The sequence below is a fragment of the Buteo buteo genome, chromosome 17 (genome assembly GCF_964188355.1).
Source record: "Buteo buteo chromosome 17, bButBut1.hap1.1, whole genome shotgun sequence".
Taxonomy (NCBI): Eukaryota; Metazoa; Chordata; class Aves; order Accipitriformes; family Accipitridae; genus Buteo; species Buteo buteo.
The window spans coordinates 28,320,628-28,338,328 of NC_134187.1; the positions used below are offsets into that span (position 1 = coordinate 28,320,628).

The window sequence follows — 17,701 nt, forward strand, 5'->3', positions numbered from 1 at the left end:
CAGGTTTCTATCAGCAGGAAGGATCACTTTTTAAATAAGAGCAAAAGGCCTCTTATCTCCACCTGGAGCTTTACTGTTAGAAATTAGCCAGCTAATCCCCAAACAGGGGAATGCAAGCAAGGGGAAGATGGAAAGTTACCTGAGCACTCGGAGGTATCCAGTGCTCTCACCGACATCCCCGTTTGGGTGAGCAAAACTGGAAAATGGCCAGAGCAAGAGACCACATCGATGTTTGCTACAAAGCAGTACCCATTTTGAGCAACAGGCATTCACCCTGGCCTCAGTCTCTGGGTAGTAACCACTTAGGACCATTAATGTCAAGCAACCAAGACAATTTTGTGAAGGCATCAGATCCTTATAATGGGTCAGAGGATCTCAGCCACCCGTTTCCCACATCAGATGGTGCCTGGCTTTGCACAGGCTCTGAAGATCAGCCTCTTTCATCTCTTCTCTGCCAACAATCCTTACATGGGATCACAACCCTCCCAAGTGAAAGGTCACACTTCTGAGAGAACTGACATACATGTCCCCCTTGGGTGGGGAGGTGAGCCCACAGCCAATGGTCCTGCTATCCCGCTCTGGGAAGGAAAGAAAGCACATACTCAGCCCCACAGCCAGGTGCAAAGGATACAGAAGAATTCTTCCTGCAGGGGCATTAGGGATGTCCTCAAAGAGGCTGCACGTCCTGAACAACAGGTTCCCTTGTGCCTGGAGGACTGATTGCTGGGACATCCAGACTACGTGATCCCGTGCTCTGCACTTCTAAAAGCAGGCACTATCAGGAATATATCTCTGCAGAGGCCACAAGGCTCCAGATGAATGCAGGAGAAAAACAGGGGAAAAGGCTAGGGAAATCCTTATCCCCCCCTTTGTTCAGCTGGTTTTCCTGCCAGGATCCTAGCAAAATTCCCTACTCTTCTCCCCTTAATGATATTTTCCCTTTGCAGAGCTGTTCTCAGCACTTTGACATCCCATGACATGCAGGATGCAGACAGGCAACTCTGACAGCCTCTGGGGAAAAGAAGATCTTGGTCTCATGCCTCCCAATCTCTGGTCTGGTTTGATCTCAGTGGGAGTGGAGGGAGCAGAAGAGACATAACACTTAAGCCCTGCTTTGCTTTCTGGGTCACAAAGGCCTAACAGCATATATACAAGCTGCATAAGGAGCCCAGGGGCTTTGCTCAGCTGATTGAACGGAGCCTGCTAGTGGGCCAGAAAGGGTGGGTTTGGTTTTGTTTGTTTTTTTAACCCTCTTTTCCTCCTCTTTTAATATTTTTTCAAACACTTGCGTCTTGCCAGCAAAGAGAAGATACTGCCTTGCTGCACTCACTCCTGGCTGGAGCCAAAGAACTGGAGGAAGAAGGAGAAGATGTAGATTATGTCCAGATAGATATTGAGGGCTCCAAAGATGTATTCCTCTGGGTTCAGCGAGTACCGACGATTCCCCATCAGCATCTGGGTATCAAATGCCAGGAACTGTGAGGAAAGAGGAAGAAACCTGATGACAGTCACATGGAGATTTGGCACAGGGAGGCAAGAAGTGCTCTAATGACAGGAGTTCTCCCAGTTACTTCACTGTACCCAGAACAAAAGTGCAGCCACTTTTTACAGGCTGTAACTCCAATTTAAAAAGCTCAGGACAATGCACTGAACAAGCTGCAACTTTCCCCTTCCTTCATTTTACTCTTGATAGTCAAACCCCAAGCCTAACTATTAGTCCAGGCCTGCTTCCTTCATGCTTTATCCATCCCAAATGTGTCCCAGGATCAGGTCTGGAGCAGTTCTCCCTGCTCCTCCTCAGCCAGTCCCTATGACTTGTTATTCCCAGACCTCCCCCGGTTCAGAAACAGCTGCCAGGTAACAAGGTGACCTGGACCCAACAGGACATTGCAGCAGCAGCAGAGCAATAGGATCAAGAAATCCCAGATCCTGGGCAGCACCAAGGTCTGCAGAGCTGCCAGCTGAGGTAGCCAGACCCAGAGGGGAGCTAACACCTTTCTGAGGTACAAACACAACTGAGTGCAGGACAGATTTTCACCAGTGAAGTCATCACAGTGGGAATCCACTGCCCAGCCTGCCTGCAAGAACACAGCACTCACAGAAACAACCAGGGGCTACAAGGCAGGCTGGTGGCCCAGCTGCAAGAAAACCTGCACCTTGTTGCATGACTTCAAGCCCAGTATCTTCTCCCATCTCACATTTACTCCCTCTGTTAACATAGCCTGCAACAGACACCCTGGCATGGAGCTCTTTGGGGTTGGCCAGGCATCTTTGCCATCGCCCGGGGTCAGCTGGCACCTCTGCCCTCCCCAGCCATAAATAACAACTGATCTCCCCAGACATTGTCAGGCTGAGCTGAGGTTCTGACTGAAGTTTATGGGGTAATTATAAGATGTTTAGCCTACTCGTATGTTACAGAACAGTCTTTAATCATGAATCACAGAAGAAATATCCGAGCTCACTTGAAATGACTTTTATAGCTAATAAATGAAATTGCTCAACTGTTCTTATTCACAACATGCCCAATGGGCACCGCCTTGAACCCCAAGGCAGCCCTCCTCCTGACCCCCACCTCGAGGTAATGCCAAGCACCTTCCCAGACAACTCCCACACCTGAATGGCAAGCACGGCACTGCTGGGACTTGCTCTGGGAAGAGGCTTGCAGGAGGGACTGCCGGGGAGCAGTCGAAGGAATGAATCAAGCCTTTTCAACTTTCATTGGAGGAGCTGCCCAGCTGCGGGGCTTTTCCTGCCTGCAATGAACATTCCTAATGCCCCTTAATCCCAAATCATGGCCTCTCACTGTCTTTCTCTACCTCTGTTTCTGTTAGTCAAACTTACACCCAATCCTTGGCTCAATCCCAGTCAACCAGCCTCAACTTGACTTGCTCACTTCTGCAGCCTCATTTCCTCCCCAGGCCCCCTTTGAGCCCTGCAGTCCAGCTCCCACTGATGTGCCAAAGCTTACTCTCTGCTTTTCCCACTCCAGAAATGCCTTTTTGCCCTGTCCCTACAATGCTTTCTGCTGTTCACACCTAGTATTGCGCATATAGCATGGGTTTGCCAATCACACCATGCCCTGCACCAGTGCTGTCACGTACACCAGCACCTTCTTGGGACAAGGCTGAGGTCACTGCAATAATTGCTATTCATGAGCCATTTGAGGATGTGAAGCTCTCAGCAATCCTGTGACTCTCCCTTCCCCAAGCACCCTTCAAGGCTAAAAGCATTTACTCTTTGCTTATTTGCTTATTTTTCCAGCGTGTTCCCAGGCCCCAGCACTCACTCACCATAGTAAAGATAATGGCACCAAGCAGAGCATAGATCGCATGGAGCCAAGGGACCTAAAGGAAACAAATCCATCAGTCAGTGCCTGGGAGAAAACTGGTTAATTAGAACTTGGCACAGAAGAGGGCTTAGCTCTCCTGTGGAGGATACAAGTTAGGGAAGGTGCTTTAATAGCCCAGGATGGACTTGCACCAATTCCAGCTCCAACACAGTTTCTGTTGTGGACCTTTTCATGGCAAAGAACAGGTCACTGCCTCAGTTTCCCCTCTCGCTGTGGCCTTTGTATCCATTTGGCTCATAAGCTTCTAGATCAGGTACTTGTGTTTCTGAAGAGCCTACTTCACCACAGCTGCTGTCTCTGTGGAAATGTCTTAGCACTACCCTGATGGAAACATATTTTGCAGCAGCCCTAGGAGGTGTTTATTTACCCAGACAAGGCTGATCACACTGGAGGAAACACCAAATGCTTCCAAGAGCCAGACACAGCTTTAATTAACAAGCATAACTTAAATGTGTTCATCTGCTGGAGTCACAGCAGGAAATTCACTGGAATTAAGACCAAACCTCAACCCCTGCTTGCTGTGGCACAGTAGCACACATTGCTAACGGAAAAGTTACCTATATTCCAGGAAAAGGTGCCCACATGGACAGATGGCTGATTCAACCCAGAGATCACAGCCTGCCTCCCCAGATAGACAAGCTCATTACAAGGCTGCCTTAAGCTATGCTTATCTTGACAAGCTGCAAGATAAAGAGTAGTTGTGTCAACAGTTTAATGGCAGTGGCTTGGCACTGCAAGCGGGTTTACCCTCACGTTTGCACAGGGGAGAGGTGGATCTCAAGCCAAGACGACCAAAATTCAAGCTCCTGGTTTTGGAATCACCAGCCTGTGTATTTGTCCCTCATCAGACCAGCTCTAGGGCTAGTACCAGCGGGAGTGTCTCCTGCAGGTCTGGCCCTTAAAGTATGACTGAGGTCCCCAGAGAAGCCAGGTGAGATGTGATGGGTTTGGAGGTCACTTAAAGGCTGCTGTGATCAAAGCTGGGTGCCTCTGTCTTCAGTGCAAGCAAGCATTCAGGGTGTTCAGTGGTGGCTGGACAGGCCCACACACCTTCCCTCTTTCATCAGCATCTTCCAGGGTCTGTCAGGCTCTTGCCTGAATGACAACTCTTGGATGGAGACCAGACACTCCATACTGCCACACCAAACCCTGTATCAGGTGTGGTCACAAGCCACTCCAAGATTTCAGCTGGACACAGCCAACACCAGCTGTGACCAGTGAGGCCAAAGGAAGGGGCTGGACCCACGCAAGAGGGGCTGGCAGCAGTTGGAGGAGCGATAAGGTGGTCACTCATCCTCAGGACTTGTCCCTGGGGTCCAGAGCTGCTTCTTTCTGAGAAATTTGAGCCTCAGGATTTAAACACTGTGGGATGGTGCCTGTTGTTAGCATGAATACAGTCAGGTCTGGCCAGACAGGCACCCCACTGCACTTGTCCAGAGTCCAAGTCCTGCCCTGAATTTGGGACAAGAGCCCTGTATGGGGCAGGCCAGTGCTTTCACATGCTCACTACCCTGGTTTTACTGGAGGGGAAACTGAGGCACAAGCAGGTGATGTGACCTGCCATAGGGTCACTACACAGCTCCAGGAACAGAAACAAACTTCCTCAAGCCCCAGGCCAGTGCTGTCCTACAGCCCGATATCTGATTGTACAACAACCAGGCACCAACCACCTGGTCTTGCCTTTTCTTTCTGTTGGTGTTTCTGCACATTTTTGGAGAGCAGGCTGGGACACACCTCTGCTCAAGCCAAGCCCTGGAGTTTGCCTGCTTTAGGCTGATCAACTCCCAGCCTTGCACCAGGACTGGTGGCACTGGGCAAGGAAGGAGGGGCGCAGGTCATTACTCACGTATTGGTAGGGCAGTATCACAGCCAGGATGATGCCACCAAAGAAAAGCACCATGAGCATCACGAAGAGGACGCCCTGGTAGGAGGTGAAGTCAAACTGTGGAGGCAAAGAACATCACGTTACAAGTGCAGAGTGCTGCAACAGGAGGCAGCCAGGGGAGCCAAACCTCCCTGTGTCCACAGGGAGGGACTCTCCAGCAGCACACCCATCTTGCTGTTACATGGCAATTGCTTCATCTGTATCTCAGCTCCTATAGCCCAGCACCCATCTGTACAGCACACAGAGGCAGACAGTTACCATATCCCCTTTATCGCCACAGGCAAGAACTCAGTACCCATCGCATACCTGAAATCCAAAAGCTCATCATACGCATTTGTGCCAGTGCCCTTCTGTACGCTATAGCCTAGTCCTCAAAAAAAAAAAAACAACAAACCAAAACAACAAAAAAACCCAAACCAAAACAAAAAAAACCCAAAACAAAACAAAAAACCCAACCAAACAAAAAAAACCAGCTTGCCCCCATACATTAGCATCTTCCAGCCCCATCTATACCCCTGACACATCCCTCACCCCAGCATCTGCCCTAATCTTCCTGTAACCTTCACTTTACATCTCGGCATCCCTCAGGTTGCTCCTGTATGCAGAGCCCTACAGACCTGCCTCTTCACACCTCACCCCCAGCACTGCCTGACCCTGCGTCCTACCCCTGGGAGATACCTCTCCCAGAGGGACTGATCAGCACAAACTCACCTTGGTCTGGAAGCTGAAGATTGTGACAGACAGACACACCAGGGCTGTGATCCCCAGACACAGAAGGACTGACTTGGTATTGTAGTAACTGCAAAATTAACAGCAAAACCACTTTTCAGTGTTTCCCACAGGGACAGGTGGAAGGAGGGATTAAGTAAGACAAGCAGAAGCTTAGCAGAGGTGTGCAAGGAAAGCATGAGTCCTAGGGGCACAAACGGCACTGAAATTATCAATGTTCACCCTTAATGTAAAAAGGGAAGGATAGAAAACACTAAAAAAAAGACTAGATGGGTTTTCCTCCTGCTTTAAATAGAAGGTAGGCAGGAGGGCATGTCTATGCCTTCTGGGAGCTCATGAGCAGCTAAGATGGAGACTTACTATAAAAATCTATCTGTCCATGGACAGATGGAGAAGGGGGAGGATTCAAACTGGGAGGTAATAAAAATAGAATGACAAATGTCATTGCAGCACAATGAGAAATCAGAAAGCTGCAGCCACTGTACACTACTGATGTGCTTGTAACAGGGGTTTGGGTCTTGGAAAACTGCAGGGAAGGAGGGATTTGAACAGGTAGAGAGACTGCAGGCTTAGGTTATAATTTTTTTGTATGTCTGACTCCTGATTTTGGTTACAGCACCAGGCTCAGCCCTAAGAAAAGCCAGTCCCCACTCTCCCCTTCGGTTTGATTGAAGAGTGATATCACTGGTATTTTCCCCGAGCTGCTGAAGCCGCTACTTTCTTTGTCCCCAGCACACATCCATCAACACCCACTGCTCATCTGCCTCATCACCAGGGACCCACGTGAACCAGAGCTGATCTTGTGAGCAGATTGTAACAGTAAAAACACAAGCAAAAGGGAGCAAGCTGTAGACTATAAAAAACCTGAAACTGCTGGAAAAAACTTGTCGTCTCACACCAGACCCATCTGCTGGAGTGCTGCTTAGTGGAAAAGGTGAGATCACAGTGTATGGTAGTCCCCTACAGACCATCCATGCAGGCACTGCCTTGTCCCTGGCTCTCTAGTGCTCTCCTATAGGGTTTAGCATAGCCAGGGACTGCCCTGTGGTACCTCAACTGTGACAGAGAAGGGGATGCCACCATAGGTCTTGGGGAGCTTCTTTAAAAACTATTTTCAAAAGGGAAGGTCAGGCTTTGTGTGGCTACTGGAACAGTTCCAGAGAGATCAAGTGGCCCATATATTTTAAAAGTAGGGAAGTTTTTTTGCAGGAAGAGACAGGACATAGGACCAAAAGATATCCAGAGATCACATGCCTAACCTACCTGGAGAGCATCCCAGTGAGATAAGCCATGGACAGTGTCTGGGAGGGAAAGAGAACCACATTACTTCTGCATTCATGTCCCAGGGAGAGACACGCAACAGATAAAACATCTCAATTACAGTGACAAGGGCAGTGAAACCTAAACAGATGCTCAAGAGAAGCAATTTTTGCATAGTTTCTAATCCTCCAGTGATTAATATCCACAAGGCAGGTTAAAATGAGGGCAGGGCACCACCTTGAGAGCAGTCCCACCTTCTCCATCCCTTTACCCCTCTTGCACAGGATTCCAGCACCCTACCCCAGGTCCCAACACTGACCAGCCTCCGTAAGGCTTTTTTTTTTTTTAAACAGAGGCTCCCTTCTTTCCTGCTTATCACATTCTAGTTCAATTACAGCTCCTCAGCCCAATTTCAGGGCAATTAGAGGATGAAACTCCTGCTTTCTGCAAGAATCCAGACCAGACGTCTCTCCTGCTTGGAGCCGCTACAAAACCCATGCTGGTTGCAGGGGCAGGGCAGATGCTGTCCAGATGTGCTACTTACAAAGATGCTCAGCAGGATCAGATTCCATGGGAAATACCTCCTGCAAGTGAAGAAACAGGGGCTGGTCAGCCCTGCGATGCAGAGGGCAGAGGTAGTTAGCAGCACTGCACAACAGGTTACATAAGATATGCCATATAATTAATGGCCTGTGCAGCAAATGGCAGGGGTGGTGCAAGGGGACAGTCATCCTGTTAGGAATGAGACTGCATTTGAGGTGCTCCTAGACCAAGAGGGCAAACGTCCCCATGATATTCCAGCAGAGCAGCCAGCAGTGCCTTGCTCCATCGAGAGCAATGACCATCCTCTGCAGTATTTAATAATGATAATTTGGAGGTACACCATGATGCAATTTTTACTGCAACATAGCTTCCTTTCCAGTTGCAATTTGACTTCAGGTTTTAATGCTTGTTGCAGCAACCCACAACTGCATCAGGCCTAAAATACAGCTGCCACCTCAGTCCCTATAGGACTGTGTCAGCATGACCCCATCCCATCTCCACAACATTGTTAGTCATGCTTGAAACAAGAGGAAAACATTCATCCTTCATTTCACAGGGCTGTTTTAAATCCATAATGAAAATATTTTACCTGGGTCCAGAGCAGCAAGCAAGAATCAAGTAGGTCACAAAGAAAACAGCACTGCAAAGAGAAAAAGAGCAGTTTAGAGAGGAAAACCCAAGGGTTGTGTGTTGATGCAGGGCAGCTGACAAGTTTAAGTGCTCTGCTGCGCTGTTTAAAATGCAAGCACCGTGCCAGAAGTTGAGGCTGGGTAGGAAGCAAGGCAGTCACTATCTCTCACCGAAGCCGTTTTCTGCCCAAGGTGGGACAGCACAACCATCCCTGAAAAACCTGAAGGATGGTTTTAGAGCAGAGCAAGGGTAGCATTCAAGTCCAGGATAGACGCAGCACCCAAATGTGTTTGTTGCTGACACCTCATCAGGGCACGATTTGCTCATACGGCCAGACTTTGCCCCTCATTTCCAGGCATTTCCTGGCTTGGTGGGATCAAGGCATCCTGCTGGGATTTCAGCAGCACTTAAACCAAGATTCACAGGGCTGGTAAAAGTGACTTGCCTAAGACCAGATGGAAGGTCTGTGTCTGAGAAGGGAACTGGTCCCATGTTACTGCACCAGTGCTTGAGGAAGAGTTCAACAGCAGAAGGATCCTCCAAGGTCAGTGAAGCTTACAGACCCAAGCCTAATATGCTGTTGCACAAGCCATCCCCAGGTCACAGGAGAGTTATTTATCTCACATGACCCTTCAACAAAGCAAAAAAATCCAACAGCTGAAGGATGGTCTCCCCCTGCTCTGGACGTCACGCAGCCCGGGTGTTTTTCCAGAGTGCTGATGGGTTATGGCACAGTGGGAACCTGCTTTCACCCAGCGCCTGGGGGGGAAAGCAGCTTCCAAGCATGCCGATGACTGCACGATAGCCAGTCACCTTAGGTCTAATAAATGAACGTGACGGCAAAACCCACGGGCCATGATAAATGCACCAGAGATAAACCTGAGCATTGCTCTCCCACAGGGAAACCAGGAAAGCTGGAGTGGAAACGGCTGAATAGATGGAAAGAAAGCATGTAGGGAGCAAAGAGAGCAATTGAAGTTGTCCATCTTCTTTGCATCCCTTGTTGCACATCTGCTCTTGCTTTATTCCCTCTGAGTCATCACCCCAGCAGTAGGAAAACACCCTAGGGCACCCACTTCTATTTTTACAGAGGTGTATGTGGAGTTAGGGTCTCTGTGTATGAAGGAGGTCCAGATCCAGGTCAGGACAAGCAATTGGAGACACTGGGATGGAGGGAAGGGTTGGCTTGCTGGGAGGTGAAGCAACAGACAAAGTTTAAGTCCCTCAAGTACAGACCCTACCTCCATCTGCCCCAAGATGTGTTTGATCCTACGGAAAGATAGGAAGAAATAAACACTAACTGGCCAATAAACTACAAGAGATGAACCCAAAGGTCAAAGCATAGACCTGAGCAGAGCTTGGTCTTGTCTCCCTACGAGGCAGCGCTGCTTCTCTGATCTACCAATTGGCCAAAGAGGAGCACGTTATTTTCTCTTAAGGTCAAAAAGGCATGATGATGCGCCAGTTCCCTTCTATTACTGTTATTTCAGGTCTCTTTCTAAGTTATATAAGCTGGTGCCTCATCTCTGGGCCTGGACACATTTCATGGTTTGGGTGTGAACTAATTAAAGCCAAGTTCACAGAGCCTTGTTCACAGACAATTGCATCGCACACTCTGCCTGCTTAATTAGCAGCACTAACACAAGCGGCATCCAGGAAACCACCACAACTGCAAATATACCAACGCATGGAAGCGCAGCCTACGCTACCTCCGAGCTGACCTTTTGGACCAGGCTTGAATAATGAATGGCATCCCAAATTCTGGGCAGCAAGAGTGGCTCTGTGATGAAGACCCAGGCATGACAGCCCCACTCAGACATGGCCAGGAACACCCTAATACCTCCAAATGCACCCACCCAACACCCCCTTCATTGCCTGCACCCTTCTTCACATCTGTTGCATATCAAGGCATACAATGTAAACCCAGGCAACCTCCTTGTTTTCAAAAGGACAATCACAAAATTAAGCCCCTAAGGTACCCTCAGCACCCTTTCAGGCCTCACATCTGGGTTTCTGCAGTGTTTTCCTGGAAGCTCCCCTGTTTTACCTGATTTGCTCTGCAAGCAGTACTTGTGTATTTACTTTGACCTTGGTTTGCAGAGCCCTCTTTTTCAAAGTATTTGGAGGTATCCGGCATCTCTCTTGTCTCATACTCATTTAGGTGAGATTTCCCATCTTCTCACTTCAGAGTTATCCATTAATTTCCCCAGCTCTCCCTGCACACATTTTGGAGCAATTCTTCACATGCAAGATACAAAAGTGTTTGGAATGTGCCTCCACATCACCACAGCCACATCCAGAGCTGTTTGGAGCATACATGGCCATAGGAAAAGACAGAGATACTCACTAGGAAGCCCAATACCAGGCAGAGTGTGTCTGAATATACCCCTTGACCGGCTCACTGCAAGACAGAGAAAAGGGATGCTGAGCAGAAAGCACAAAAAAAGCCAATCACTTCACAGGTTGCTGCTAAATTAAACCTGGAAACACACACAAGGTGATGCAGCACGGGGTATGTGGAAGGAAAAAAAAAAAAGAAACCAACAAAACAACAAAACCCATCATGGCTGAATCTACCTGGCAGAGTGACCAATTGGAAAGAAATTCAACCTGTCAAGTTGGAAAGACGGCCCTGCTGTTATCGATTACACAGTCGGGCTTGCTTGGGGAACGGCTGCTGCCTTCCCTGAGAAGTGATTAAAAAGCTGAAATCCTCAGGCTGACAGTGATTCATTATTTATTCTGGAGGCAACATGAGCCATGCATGCCCAAAATGCTCAGTCATCTGAGCTAGAGACAGCCGCTGCTCGAGTGTGGGGTACCTGCTTCTGCAAGGGGGGGGGGGGTGGGTAACCCAGCCCCTAAAGCCAAGGTAGGCTGGGATCTGATGGCCTTGATAACTCCTAAAGGAAAAATACAGCAGTTAATACTCAAGGGCAAGCAGCCCAGGCCTCTTGGCTGGGGATAGCACCCAGAATGGATGATACACCATCCAGAGGACATGCAGGAAAGGTAGCAGAAGTACTGCAGGACCTCTCAGGGTTCCCTCAGTTTTGTTTTTCTATTGGAGCACATGGGAAAAAAATTCAGGTATCTACATAACAGACAACACCCCCAAGTAAACAGTAATTCAGGAGCGGGTCATACACAGGACAAAGCAAGCATTATTGCTACACAAGAGACCTACCAGAAGGTGAAGAAAGCCACAATAACAACCGTGACCAAGAGCTGGACCATCAGGATGGCATAAACCTGCAACAAAAGGCAGCCCATGGGTGACCTGCAGACTTTCTGCTTCCCACCCAGCAAAGCCATTACAGCCAGGTCCCTCCAAGGTCTCAGAGCTAGTCACCTGCCTTCACAGGGGAAGGCTGAGCCTGGAGAGACTTGCCCCTTACCTTCCTGATGAACACTCTGCGCACATTCCTGTCATCCCAGCTGAAGGTCGTGAGCATCTCCATGTCCCCTGGGTACCCACCACTGCCATAGCTCGGGCTCGTGCCTGAAGCAGAAGCCGGACAGATCAGGTCCTACCACCCGGTTCCCTCCCCAGCTGCAATAATCTGACCCCAGGGATTGACTACAGCTCAGGAGGCCCACATTTTAAGGTTTTCTTGTTGCACTGCAAAACTGAGGCTTGCTGGGATGCACTCTGCTCCTTTCCCACTCCTGCACCTTATTAGGACCATCTCTGAGAACAGAGGAAACCACTTCTGCAAACCCCAGCACAAGGACACCAGGGTTAATTCCTGTCTATGGTAACACCGTATCTTTAATGGCAATTAGAAGGCTCATATCATATCCTTGCTCACCTTTCACTGAATGTTAAAGCATCCCCCCAGAGGAGCCATGACTCAGCACCTCAGTCATTCCCATCAGGAGCTCTGGTGCGGGAGGATTCCCTCGCTGCGCTGTAATTGCTTGAGCTTAGACCGTGTATGCATCATGTCTTATGTCAACAGTGTGCCCTCCTGTCCTCTGAGAGAAGCTCGTTACAGCCAGCTTTTCCGTAAGGTCCAATCTTATTTCCCATGCGGGGAGTCAGAGCACGGTTTAGCAGCAAGCCTAAACAAGGGGGAAAACTCCAGTGCTGCTGCCCAGAGTACCTTCCCCAAAAATCATTGCACCACACAACCCAGCTCTGCTTTGCTGAAGGCTCTGTAATGCAAGCTCCTGCTGCTGTAGTTTCCCTGCAGATGGGCAAGGAGGAAGGCTGGACCATAAAGCATCAGTTTGCTCTGCAGCCTGAAGGGAGATGGAGGGAAACATCAGAAAACATCTGCCTGCCGGGGAGGCAACTGTGCCAACAGCCAGGGATGAAGGTAGCAGTAAGGATATTGCAGGGCAGTGGGTTACAAGGAGAAACGCAAAGCAGCAGCTTCTCCCTACTAAGATCAACTTTACAAATTAGATACAAGAATCAGCCTTCTCCATCTCCTGAACCTCATGCTCAAGAAAAAAAAAATAAAACAAATACCAAAACCTCAGTTGTCTTAGCACATCATTCCCCTGTGCTATTTGCTTCTCTTGCAAATATCCCCTTCCGTGTTACTAACTCTCCCCGCCTGGGTTTCCTATAGAATGAAGGCTTATGCGATTATACCAGCTATACATTCATGTCCCTGCCTGTTTGACAGATGCCTTCCCTCCTTCTCAAAGCTTTTTAGCTCAGTGATACTCAGATCCTTCAAGCAGATGGAGGAAAGACCCTCTCAAACTCAAGAGGACAGACTGCAGACACCAGGAAATCCAAACTCAAGGCCCTGGTCCTGGATTTCTTCTGTTTTACTGGTCAAACGTTGCTTGCTCTTATTGCAGAAGCCTCATCCTAAAGATGCCCCTGGCAGGAAATAAATCCCTTGTGTTCTTCTTGTGCCTAATAAATCTCTCGTGCCTTCTTCTACACCCCAGTGGAGATGAAACTCGCGCAGTATGTCCTCTCTGCATTTCTGCGAGATCTGTCATCACCCACATGGGGCCGAGAGCACCTGAGGCCCATATCCCCGGGACACTTCAATGTCTCCTGCATCAAAGCAATCAAGGCATCTAAATACCAAATTAGGCATCTAAATGCCTCGGAGGAATGGAGGAGGTTTCCTCCTCCCTGGCTAGTGTCCCCAGCACCTGTGTCACCTCCCACCCACAGCCACATCTGAGGCAGCAAGACAGCATGTCCCAAGCTTATTAGTAAAGAAAACAACCCAAAACACACACCACTTCCATCCAGCTACGACCAGTCCCTTATAAGCTGTTAGACACAGCCCCATGGCATCTCCCCCACCAACCTGCCATGGTACAGGGGCCACAGCTTGCAGCATGGCTGAGGGCAAGGAAAAGGGAGAAAGACATGAAATCAGAGGAAAACAGCAGCAGGGATCAGGGCACAGGACCCAGCTGCAGAGAGGAAATCCTGCCAGGCTTGTCAGGGAGGGGACAAGAGATGACATCTCCTAAACAAGTCTTCCGGGATACCCAAAATACCACCATCCTAACCCATCTGGGCTTTACCCATCCTAATTCATCATGACAGTAGAAAGACCCAGATGGTTGTTAGAGCAAGCTGGAAGGTTATTTATCCCCTCTGTTTCTGACCCCTGAAGGCAAACAAGAATGGGAAAAGTCTGTGAGACCACTGGAGTGTGCAGACACACACGTCTCAGAGGGGTTTAGCTTGCTCTTACCCCTTCCCCAAACATCTACATCCCTGCAGCTGCGACCGTTGCCACTGGATGGAACAGGCAATCAGCAAAGCACAGCAGAGGAAGAGGACTGAGCAGAGATAGAGGACCCAGGAATCATTAAATTCAGTCCCTCCAGCGCTCTCTCCAGTTCAAGCTGTGCTGACCAAGCAGTTGGCCACCCCAGCAGACTTGCTTGCCGGCCACTGCATCCATCCCAGCTTGCCGCTATACAGCCATTCCCTGGCACTGGGCACAGTCAAGCCTTTGTCTGCTTGTCACAACCAAGCAGAAGCTGCACGCAGCACCCGCAGAAGAAAAGCTGTCTGTTTGCCGAGAAGTCAGCCGCAAAGACTGATGCTAGAACAATTCAGCCTTCAAGTCCAGCCATGTGTTAGCCTCCACTAGCTCTGAACACCGGCTCATAGCAGCCAGACATCACTGATGCCGCAACACCAATTTTGCCAGTTCAGCGGCTTCTTTGAAAGCCGGGGTTGAGCAGGAGCTAGAGGGGGAGGCTGCTGCCTGCAGAGCCAGGAGCATTGCACCAGGACTTTTCCCAGCCCTGGGAAGGGGCATTTCCCAGTGCAGCAAGCTGGGAGAGGGGATTTTTCCCATCCCAGTACTGGGAAGGAGAGCAGGGACAGAGCACTGGAGTTTAGTCCCAACTCTGGAAGGCAGTGTGGTCTAGTGGTTGGGTAAAATAGCTTTTACATATAGATATAGACTGACATGGCTTATAGCTACAGCTCTAGGCTGAGCTCTACCATGGACCAAACTGGGCACCACATCTCTAGTTCCCCTTTTCTCTATAAGCCCTTAGGGGGAATCTCTGCACCCCTCTACCCCCTCTGCAAGGAGCTCGCCCTGGGTAGAGACACAGGAGGACTTACTGGGGTCGACATAAGCCCAGCTGGGGTGGAGCGGGACCGATGGAGGAGGAGGGTAAGCACCAGACTTCATCCCTTCTCCCGCTGTTGCCTCCTCATAGGTCGGAGGAGCTGGTGGAGCCGTGGCATTGTCCTTCTTCTCCCCTTGCCCCTCAGAGTTGGGGGGTTTGCTGTTCACAGAGAGCTGCACAGAAAAGGGAGGGCAGAAGGGAGACATTAGACTGTAAAAACAGCACAGAAACTGCCCTGCAATGGGAACCCAACAGGGCACGGATGGAGGTCTGGGGGTCCCTCCACTGGGGGGAGGGATCAGGAACTGGAAGGACACCCACCAACTCCTGTGGGGTGGCAACGGGCCCATCCCTGCACCCCCAGGAAGGAGCATCCTCTGGTGTGATTGAGGGAATAGGTGGGAGAACACCTGACATGTTAAAGGGGATGAAAAATTAAAGGCAGCCAGGTCTGAGGGGAGACAGTCTTGCCCAGGCTCCTCCGTGGTGCCTCAGGCTCATATGTAACATGATAAGCATCCAAATAATTCTCTGCTTTTCAGCCTCCTTCTTTCTAAATTTTCCCTTAAAAACCAGCTTTCAGTCACTGGGCAGAAAATCCCGAACTCCTTCATTTCCACTTACACCCATATTTTGGGGAGTTTCTTCTAGCCCCCAGGAAACCCATGCTCTGGTTTGGCCCTCCAACACTTTCTTCTAGCTCATTCCCCTCTGCCCACCTAGAGGCTCAGCCTTGCTGCTTTCCATAATTTGAAGATGCAGCTAAGGGACTTGGCATCCCATGTCTTCAGACTATGAAATCCCAGCAAAGAGCCAGCCTTGGGCCACCTGAGAGCTTGCTTCTCCTTGGGAACATTATCCATTTAACCTTCTAGATCTTTGTCATCCTGGGATAAGTTATGAGCCTGGTATCCTGCCCTTGCTGCCAAAGGGGGTGCCAGCTCAGCATCAGGGATAGCATCCCCATGGATCACAGGGATGGGTGACTGAAAACCCGAGAAGTCCAAAATGAAGCAGACAGACTAACCAGCACTGCAACACACGGCACGGTCCCTGTAAGAAAGTCTTAAATTACAGGCGTAACAGGCCCTTGAAAATAAAGCCAGGGTACCAGGCTGGGATGTGCACCACGAGCAGCTCCAGCTGCCTCGGGATAACTGTGCCACCTCCTGTGCCAGCTCATAGGGACTGTCCTCACCCTGTCCTTCATTACATAGCCCTTAGGTATAGGGTGGCCAATATCATGCAAGACCCCTTGGAGATACCCAAGGAGATATAAGAGCGACAGTGCTGCCTGCATCCAGGCAGCCTCCAGCATCATTGTCATGGCAATGGTGCACTCTGCAGAGGATGCATAAACCCCCCCTCGCTGGTCTCAGAGCCTTGGAGAACCCCCAAAATCCAGAGCTCCCTGGAGCAGGAAGGAGGTGCCAAGGGCTGACTGCTGGGGGCACGGATGGAAAAGCACAAGCACCCCATTGCGCTCCCTGACACCCGGGATGGGTGGAGGAAAACAGCCACAGGTCCAACAGCAGGGTTGAGCTGCACATCCAGCACCAGGACAAACAGCCCCCAAACCCGAAACAACACAGCCCTCCGTCCCCTTTGCCAAAAACACCCCCAGCGCAGGGGCCAACGCACCGGGCTGTGCACGGATACCCGGCTCACCCCCTCCACAGCGATTATTTTATTCCTTAAATCCCCTCCCTTCGACCCACTTTCCCCTTCTAACCATGCAAGCCGGACGACTCGCCGTCCCAGCACTGGCCTCCCACCTACCTTCCCCTGGGTCATGGCTCTTGGCTAACGATGATGCCGCCCGACCCTGCAAGCAACAGCAGGAGGGAAAGGGCCGTAGCTGAGCGCAAGCCTCCTCGCCGGCTCCTTTCCACCCCCTCTCCCGGGATGTCTCGGCTCCGGCTGCAACCGCTGCAGCATCCACAGCCTGCGCTGATGCCTTCACCTTCTAGCAACATCCACGGAGCAACGGGCGCCGGAGGGAGGAGGACCGTACCATTCCCAGCCTGCCACACAGGGGGAAGCCGGGAAAAAAAACAGCTAAAACGGAGGCGAACGGCCACTGGCAGCGACAGGGAAGATGGACGGACACGGCACCGGGGAGATGGCGGCAGGGTGCTGCACCGCGGGGTGGGAAACGGCCGCCCCAGAGATGCTGAACTCGGCGGGGCCAGGATTGCAAAGGGGAGGGAGACGGGAAGGATGCTCTTGCTGCAGCATCTCTCCGCCGCTGCATCTCTCCGCCGCTGTGCGTCAGAGACGACCACGGGCCAGCGAGCAGCAGCTTCCACAGGCCTTGCTGCAAGCCGGCACAGCAACCAGGGCTGTTGTGGGGGGGCTGGAGGGTCCCCTGGGGTAGAGGGGAAGGCTGGAGCCAAGTTCTGTAACAGGAGAGCAGGAGGGAGGAATCGCACAGGGCTCTGGCTCCCTTCCTGACCCTTTCCAGGCTTTGCACAAAGGGGGGGATCGCAGAGAGGACGAGGCTCGTTTGCCCCATGTGCCTTGTCCTCTTGGGACTTATGCAGCCCTACCTGGGGGGCACAAGGAGGGTTTGGAGGTGTCCCAGGGCAGCCAGCATGCTGCAGCCCCCATCACCAAAGCAACGTTATTAATTTAAGCCCTGGAGGGCTTACATCTTGAGTCCTGCTCCCAGCCCAAAGCATTTCCAAGGGAAGGGGCACAAAGCAAATGAGGTTTTGCCCCCCATG

General features: G+C 50.6%; 1 protein-coding gene across 1 annotated transcript; it reads right to left on the reverse strand.

Annotated features, from left to right (window-relative positions):
• Nucleotides 1-1,326: 1,326 nt before the first annotated feature.
• FAIM2 (Fas apoptotic inhibitory molecule 2) lies at nt 1,327-16,941 on the reverse strand. Its single transcript, XM_075049892.1, has 12 exons — nt 16,755-16,941; nt 14,968-15,148; nt 11,795-11,898; nt 11,584-11,648; nt 10,744-10,797; nt 8,356-8,406; nt 7,768-7,807; nt 7,227-7,264; nt 5,946-6,033; nt 5,196-5,291; nt 3,291-3,344; nt 1,327-1,476 (listed from the first exon to the last, which is right to left on the reverse strand). Exons 1-12 carry the CDS (start codon nt 16,767-16,769, stop codon nt 1,327-1,329), a joined length of 936 nt encoding a protein of 311 aa, XP_074905993.1. The 5' UTR covers nt 16,770-16,941.
• Nucleotides 16,942-17,701: the final 760 nt, after the last annotated feature.